Source organism: Alosa sapidissima, chromosome 4, assembly GCF_018492685.1.
Source record: "Alosa sapidissima isolate fAloSap1 chromosome 4, fAloSap1.pri, whole genome shotgun sequence".
NCBI classification, from domain to species: domain Eukaryota; kingdom Metazoa; phylum Chordata; class Actinopteri; order Clupeiformes; family Clupeidae; genus Alosa; species Alosa sapidissima.
Window position 1 is genome coordinate 9,398,231 of NC_055960.1, and position 8,585 is coordinate 9,406,815.

General features: G+C 42.9%; 1 protein-coding gene across 1 annotated transcript in view; it reads left to right on the forward strand.

Moving 5' to 3' along the window:
- Positions 1–847: 847 nt before the first annotated feature.
- shq1 (SHQ1, H/ACA ribonucleoprotein assembly factor) overlaps positions 848–8,585 on the forward strand; it is a 36,677-nt gene continuing 28,939 nt past the window's right edge. The window contains exons 1-7 of the mRNA XM_042089111.1: positions 848–1,006; positions 1,726–1,886; positions 2,319–2,383; positions 5,586–5,708; positions 6,418–6,605; positions 7,486–7,598; positions 7,766–7,863. Coding sequence (XP_041945045.1) covers positions 1,744–1,886; positions 2,319–2,383; positions 5,586–5,708; positions 6,418–6,605; positions 7,486–7,598; positions 7,766–7,863 — 730 coding nt within the window. The 5' untranslated portion in view covers positions 848–1,006; positions 1,726–1,743. The remainder of the gene's footprint in view (positions 1,007–1,725; positions 1,887–2,318; positions 2,384–5,585; positions 5,709–6,417; positions 6,606–7,485; positions 7,599–7,765; positions 7,864–8,585) is intronic.

Below are 8,585 nucleotides of genomic sequence, written 5' to 3' on the forward strand. Positions count from 1 at the left end.
GGTCAAGTGAAGATATTGCAGTTTAGATGTTGTGCTGTTTGGTAAAGGAATGTCAGCACATTTGAAAGGCTGAGGTCAAGATCAGACTGTGATGAGAAACCTGCTCAAGGTTCTGCCTGCTCAATGCATCTACTGTAAAGAGCTCTGTGACCATGAAAGCCACAATAGCCTAAGATACGGGCATTTTAAAATATATTATATAATGTGTAATATTTACATTTACATTACATTTAGCAGACACTTCTTGATCAAAGTGACTTACATATGTCAGCTATATTACAAAGGATCACATTGTCCCCGGATCAACTTGGGGTCAAGTGCCTTGCTCAAGGGCACAACGGTGGAAGCCGGGAATTGAACCGACAACTTTCAGGCTACTGCACGCTAGCCCAGCTCCTTAACCACTACCACCACATGAATATAATTCATGAATATAATATGAATACCAAACTTTCATACCAACCTCGTCCAACAATGTCTTTATGCGTCATTGGAGGAAGGCTAGTGCCAAAAGTGAATGGAAAGTGATCACCTGTGCAAGAATAAAATCGCTATACAAAATGGTAAATCGCAATTAACTTTTTAATAGCCTACTTATGCTAAACAAATACAAGTAATTTAGACACTAAAGTTAAATCAAAAGTTTGTTTTATATTTTCTCAGATTAGTGTCTTTTGGTTTTTAAACAAAAGCAAATTTGCTTTATTAGTCTCCTGCTGCTGCAAAGAAACACATGACAGCCCGTCTCTGCTCGAGCACGTGTATGTTGCACCACCGATACAGTAGGTGGCGCGTGCCACAATCCAAATCTGGGAAGCGAAATGTTTAGACTATTTACGGTAACGCTTGGCCATAATGCGGGAAATGTACACAGCAGAGAGAGCTGGAACCACGTTGAAAATGTTTTGCTGATTTCTGTAACTATTTTCGGAAGTTTGACAGTGAAATGACAGAATTGGTCATGGTGATTTCGACAGTACAATTTCTAATCAACATTGTCATATAGGTATGAACTTTCTCAAATACTGTTTGATAACAATTAGCTAACGTTTAACATAGCCAGTTCTTTAACCTCGACTAATAATAATACACGTGTCAGCATGAATGTTATTGGTGTTTTGAATTTAGGGATAGCTAATCTAATTTGGGAGTTAAGTGATTTAGTAAATTAGTGGGTGTAGCTGTAGTAGCCTATAAATGATCTACAACGTGTTGCTAAACATCACAACGTTAGTTTGAGAGGATAGGTCTGCATGGAATTTAACAGCCTCTTGGCTAAGTCAAACTGTTGTATAACAGCTTTGATGAAAACAAACGTAATTTTGTAAGACATGAAACTGTTCTACTTGTGTTAAAACAAATAGGTGGCGAGCTATGTCATGTTGACAGTATGTAGACTGCAGTGCAGAACATGTCCTATCTCACCATAAGATGGCGTTGTTGATGCAGTTAATATTAATCATGTCTTTACATGATCGTTGCCTGCTTGTTTCTGGTAGGCACATTTAATTGCTGTTCACATTTGTTCGATTCGGAAAATAAATGTTAAATAAATGTTAATCAAGACAAAAACAAATGCATTAATCACAAGTGCAAATGCATTACACTCAACTTAACAGTGTATAGGGAATAAAGTATAGTCCACTTTTGGAGGAGGGTGTGTGGATGTCTAGAATCCAATCATAATAAAAGATAAATAGCATCTTTATTTTTTTTAAATGACAGAGTTGATCCAACATCATCATGCTGACCCCAGCGTTTGAGCTGAGTCAGGACTCGGACTTCCTTACCCTAATGATACGTGTGCCCTACACCAGGACCTCAGAGTTTGACCTGTGCATTGATGGGGAGGACTTCAAGTTCTATGCCAAGCCGTACTTTCTTCGGTAAAGGAGTGTGATATTTTGACTCTGTACTTTAATGTCAAATAGTTTCATGTAAATATAAAACACAAGGGAGGGTCATTGGTAGTTCATTATTTATGTGTTATTTGTGTATTATGTAAATGTATGATACTAGTCCAGCCTATGATAAAGGGAGACATGCTTCTGTCAGTGTGACATTAGTAAATCAGATGGGTGCACATCTTGCCTTTGGCTTCTTTATGGGAAAACTTAATTGTTGCACTGATTTGATACTCCTGATTCGAGGTCTGTGTTTTCAGTGTTGTTTTGTTATGTGGTACCTGTATACTGTATTTTAATGTTATTTACTTTGTATCTGTATTTTACTGTTTACTACTATTATCTGTATCTGTTTTCATGCTTGTATCTATCTGTCTAAAGGCTGACCCTTCATGCTTGTCTATCTGTCTAAAGGTTGACCTTACCTGGCAGAATTGTAGAGGATGGAAGAGAGAAAGCATCATTCGATATTGATAAAGGTAAATTCTTCTTATAAGCCTCAACTACATGTTGTTTTTGCTGCTAATGATTGTTACACTACAATGGTGTTTTTTACTCATGGGAGACATTTCTGAGTGAATATCTACCTCTGCTTGACAAGTATGTTTAACGTTGCTTTTTGTTATGAATCAAGTTCAACACTGCTTTTTAGAACTCCACCTTCACATGCTGTTGGATTTCTAACTTAACCATCCAGTTCCCAGTCACACATTTGTAAAGGCATAGGCTTGTCTCATACAGGTTATAACGTCTCACTCAACTCTGCACTCTCTGCACTATATGGGAAGCAGGCATGTTGGTTAGGAATCCAAAGCCCAAGTCGCCATGGGAATGAAATTTTGAGGTTATCCTCAGCACTGACCGACAACCACTGGAGCCGGTTCCTCTCAGTGCACAGCAGCAGCAGGTCCTTGAGTTGCGCTGGCCCGGGCTGCACGCGAGGACGAGTTGATTGATCCCCGGTGTCTCCTTCCCACCGGCTGCAATGCCGGCAGACAGCTCAATTACAGACAGTGGCTGGAGATTTAATTGACCATTTGGCCCGTCAGTGCCATCATGAGCGCTCTCTCATAGCTCCCATGTATGCCTTGCTTAATCTTTGTGACGCTCGCAATTTGTTTTCCGCTGTTGTCATTTTTTTGTCCGCGTTTACCGCCCACGTTGTTATCATTGTACTGTGTACAGTCTCATCTTCGCACATCACTTGCACAACGTGCGAAATGAAGGCGCCTAATGCAAATGCGGTTCGCCAGTTTAATCTTCAAGCTATCAGATGTGGCAGCTCTTTGTAATGAGTTGTCAATTACCGGCCTTAATTATAAGACGTGTGGCATATTTAACCTGACACCATTGCCCCGATGTCTGCCACTTCCCCCTGTGACAGGCCACGCTCCGCGGCCTGTAAATGATTCACTAGCAGCTCGTAACACCATCCCGCTAATCACGCAGTGAGTTTACACTTGTAATTACAAATCATTGAGATGTCTCTCTTTCCAGGGCAGTCGGCCAACGTAATTAATGACATAATGCATTTTTTAAGATGAATACTCCGGCAGAGTGTTGAAATTTTTATTAGGTGTTTAAAATGCATGAGAATATGAAATGGTTCCCTGGCAGACTTGAGCAAAGATTGGCCTTTTGTGTAGTGTTTTGTTTTTCGGCTCGTTTTTTAACAGCTATTTTGGCAAGCACATAAATGCAATTGGTCCTCACCACGAGCATTAGCGTTGGCTCTGGGATTGATTAATTAAACGTAATTGCGCATGTATCGAGCCATAATTATACCTTTCATTACACACATGTGCTCACATGCCTGGCTGTTGAGGAGGAGAAAACTGTTTATTTTCAATGACAAAACACCCTCCAAGGCACTAGCTTATTAATGTGACGGGGAAGTAGGCTGAAGTGCTTGCATGGTGGTAGGCTTGTCACAGTTATTACATAAGCGCCTGATCATGACTCCTTGCACTGACCGCAATCGTTTTACATTACTGTGAGAATCATTTCCATTCATCTGTGTAAAAACAACTGGTTTGAGTGAGTTCATTACTGGTACCTGTCATTGTCAGCAGCATTGTCAGTTTCTTTGTTTATGTTAGTAATAGGCTTAAGCCTTTGTGTATTTAAGTTGTTATTCATGTCATACCTAGCCTATGCATTTTGTTAAGCCTACAAGGCATGTTTGAATGTTCAGTGCTAGTAAATTGGTAAATGAATGTGTATTTTAAAAATTTTAATTTAGGGTTGTGCCGATGGACGATATCATCGTCCATCGTGATGGTTGACAGGCATCACGTTGGCAAGCAACCATCGTGATGCCACGCCCCCACATCCCAGTCACTAATTCCTGCTGTAACAGGCTAAAACATAAAAAAACCTTTCCCTGAAAATGAAATTGAGCCTACTTTAAAGGCTGTCAACCAAACAGTTATCACGTATTAGTCTATCGTCTTGTAAAATAAAAGACTTAGATTAGTCTACCCTCTTATTCAAATAATTCCTGACTGTGACGTGAATGTGTAGCCTAATTGTCTTTTTGTAGCCTACATGTCTCGCAGGCCTATAGCCTACATTGGACGTAATAGGTAGCCTAATGTTTTAGCAGAAAATATAGATTATTGTTAGGCTACGACTAGGACATTCTAGCGCTCAAATATTTTTGCAAGGCTACAGCGAGCGCCAAATGCGTCCTTCTCCTCTGTGTTAAAATAAACCATTTCTTTCGTTAATTATAGGATCAGAAGGTAGCCTATTCGTCTTTCACTGTAAGGCTTGTATTTCATGCATTTAGCAAAAGTCCCAGACAGCAGCGGAGTGGTAATCGTGATTCGTTATTTGTAAAAGTGTTTTTACTTCGCCCTCCTATAGCCTGGACTGCGTGATCGCAGCATAGTCAGCATAGACGGTAGCCTGATAACGTGGGATGCTGCATAGTACTAAGATTTTAAATGAGTGACCACGATAGTAGTCTTAAGTAGCTTTTTTGCTGGGCCCAGCGTAGGCTGGCAATGTGTAATATTCCGCTGGTTGGTACACACACAAGTGTTCGGATTGATTGTCTATCCGTTTTTCACAACAATTTTCTTGGAGCAGATCTTCCACACAACTTCGGTAGCCTGGTCAGTATGTCTCTCTTAGCTGTCCACTTTCATCAGGCCGTATAGCCTATATAATATATTTTTTATTTTTTTATGTAGAACATTATACATGTATTTCTGTACAGACATACCTATAGGCTAATTAATTAGTGTTTACCACACTAACCCCGCCCCCCCACCCCCCCCCACGATATCATCATCCATTACAATGTTTTACTGTAAACATCGTCAAATGCCAATTTAGGCGACATCGCCCAACCCTATTTTAATTTAGATATGTTATTAGATATGTACTACTGTTCAAATGTATGTATGTTTACTATTAAACTGTTCTGAATGTGTATTATTCAACTGTTATTAGACCTGTAGAAAGTAGCAAATGAACAATCGTTAATTGCAATTATTTACGTGACAAATAATTGTCAACTAAAATGATCATGACAGGCCTATATGGTAGCAGACTGAACGAGACGGCAGATGAGAGGAGCCAAAGACCCTTTTGAGATGAGCATCTAAAGAAATGTTTCCTTAGTGGAAGAATGCGTCTCACCCTGTCTTGACCCTGTGATTGTGGCTGTTCCAGGTGCCTTCACACTGCGTGTGCCCAAAGAGACGCCGGGCCAGCACTTTGAGGGACTGCAGATGCTGACGAGCCTCCTGGCACCCAAGGGCACCCGCTCTGCCAAGCCCCTGGTGGAGGATATGGGTATGTCTGAGTGGACGGGCATGCACTCACAAGCGGTCATCCAAAAATCACTGAATGTAGGCGTGCAACTGTGCATGTATGTGTGCGCACGTGCAGGCGTGTGTAGGCGTTTGTGCGCCCGCTTCTGTGTGTGTGTGTATATGTGTGTGCGTGCGCGCTTGTGTGCGCGTGCTTGTGTTTATGTGTGTGCGTGCTTGGGTATGTGTGTGTTTTTGTATGCATGTGTGTGTGTGTGCGTGCACGTTTGTGTCTGTGCGTGTGTGTGTTTGTGTTTGTGTTTGTATTTGTGTGTGTGTGTGTGTGCACGCTTGTGTCTGTGTATGTGCGTGCATGCTTATGTGTGTGTGTGCGTGCGTGCGTGCGTGCGTGTTTGTGTTTCTGTTTGTGTTTGTGTGTGTGTGTGTGTGTGTGTGTGTGTGTGTGTGTGTGTGTATGTGTGTGTGTTTGTGTGTGAGTGTACGCTTGTGTCTGTGTATGTGCGTGCATGCTTATGTGTGTGTTTGTCTGGGTGTGTGTGTGCATGTGTGCGTGCGTGCGTGTCTGCGTGCGTGCGTGTGTGTGTGTGTGTGTGTCTCATTTGTTTCCTTTTTGACATGCTCTTGTTCTGTGACATGGGTTTTCTGAGATCTTGGATAAGAACGATCTCCTCTCAGTCCCCCATCTTTTGTAACTTCTCACTCCTTCCCTGCTGGTCTTCGCTTTGACCCAGAACCCTGTGTGGGGAGTGCAGGCGCTGGGCTGGAGGTGGAGGAGGAAGAGGAGGACGAGGAGGACGAGGAAGAGTTTGATTGGCAGGTGGAGCAGGCAGTGTACACCGAGTGCTCTGAGGAGGAACTGAACCAGCTGCAGAAGTACGGCTTTGGCAACCTCAGGTGTGGGGTCTTCACCAGACTGCAGGTACGTACTGTACACCCTGCCACACTGAGCTGGTGCCAGAGGCCGCTCGTGGATTACACATTTTCGGTCGTTTCCCCCAGTTGTTGTTAATCAACCTTTTTTTTTTACCCATAGAGGGTGCTTGTCATTGATTCCAGATGACACAAATTGCAGAAATGGGGAGGATTACGGCTTTTGGGTGTAATTAATCCCATCTGATGGGCTGCTTAGCATGCCTTCATCTACGCAAAGCAGTTTATTATCTGGAAAAAGTCTGGCCTGGTTGAATCCAGATGGTAATACTACAAAATGACATGGACATAGAGAAGGCATGTCTAGGTATTAGTCTCGTTGCTTTAGGCTGCTCAAGCAAAATCTGTTTAAAGTAGCTCCGTTTCCCCTGGGAGTCAAGAGGTCATAGTTCACGGCATGGTATGCAGTTCTGTTAGTCATCCACTCCTGGTGTGCAGTAGACCCATAGATGATGAACTTGAACCATGGCAGAGAAACGTGCACTTAATACCCAAATGCTCCAGAACTCTCCTGAGAAAGCCTGAGGCTAAATCCAATCTGTCGGCTACTTTCTCTGCATCTAGAAACAGAATGACCCGAGGGGAACTGGTGTCGCTTGCAGCATTACTGACTTGAAACAGGCTGAGAGCATTAGCAGGGTCTAGACAGCCCCACAGAAAGCTCTATGTGGTCACTATGTTGGCTATTGGCCTTGTCATTTCCAACACTGAGCACACCAATGGCTTGGTTGTTAATGACACCATTGATGTAATCCAAGGTTGGCTTTTTATCCCTGTATTAAAGAATGTTGAAAGTGTACCACCAGTGTGCCTGCTTCAAGGTTGCAACGTTTAAGAGCAGTGGAAGATTTATTCTGTTTTTCGATTAGGAGGAGCTGAGCGATGTCGTTGATGTGAAAGACCCCGACAGAACGACACCAGCGGCAAGGAGAAGTGGCCGACAAGCCGCCGAGCACAACAAGTTTGACCCGGACCATTATCTGTGAGTCATGAGAAATTTAACTGAATCATTGAATTGAGTCAAGGTTTTGAGTTTGCATGAGCTGGGAGGCCAAGAGTATAGATGTCTTGAAGCGTGCAGCCCACCTGGGGGTAAATAGTTGATTCACTGCTTGTGTCTCACCACTCCCATGCGCATGACCCCTGCAGGGCTGACCTGTTCGAGGACGAGGCGATCCAGAGTCTGCTGAGGTTTGGGCCTTGGTGGGGAGAAGCAAGCTCGGAGCAGTCCCAACACAGCCCTGCATGTGAGCCCTCTTGTCTTCCTTTTCGCTCGTCACTAGCTGGGTTCGCGTTCAGCTCATCACATATTTTAAACACATTGATGAACATTTGGCTCCAAAAATGCTAGTCTGTGTGGGTTTTTTTTCTCCATTTGCTGTGTTGTGTAAATTAGAAGAAATAGTCAGTATCCTAATGAAGGGAGGCGTTGTGAACAGCTGTGGATTGAAAGGAGGTTGTCATGGCAACTTTAACATAAACACATAATAAAATCTCGACAAATGTGTTTTTGATGTGAATAAACATTTTTTCCACAGACCTTACTCACATTATACTCCGTGAATTAGAAGTGAAAGTTCACTTATTTGACTTTCCTTATTTGACAAATTTTAAGCATTTTCACTCAGGACTTCCGATGGTCAAAATCGTTGTTAAAAAGTTGGATGGGAACCCAGCTATTGTGTTGTCATGGACACAGCTTGTCATTAGCTTATTTTGATGCCCCCTCCCCCCCATTTGGCTCTGGCCTCATTCGCTCTCATCAAAGCAGCTATTAGAGCCAACAGCCCACCGTCCCTGAGCTGCCTGGGCTTTGGTCTGAGAGAGAGAGAGAGAGAGGGGGGGGGGGAGAGAGAGAGAGAGAGAGAGAGAGAAAGAGAGAGAGAGAGAGGAATGTTAATGTGTGAAAAGCCAAACTTTTTTCATCAGAACCTGCCGGCAAAGCTCATCTGCTACAGACGTTGTGCGT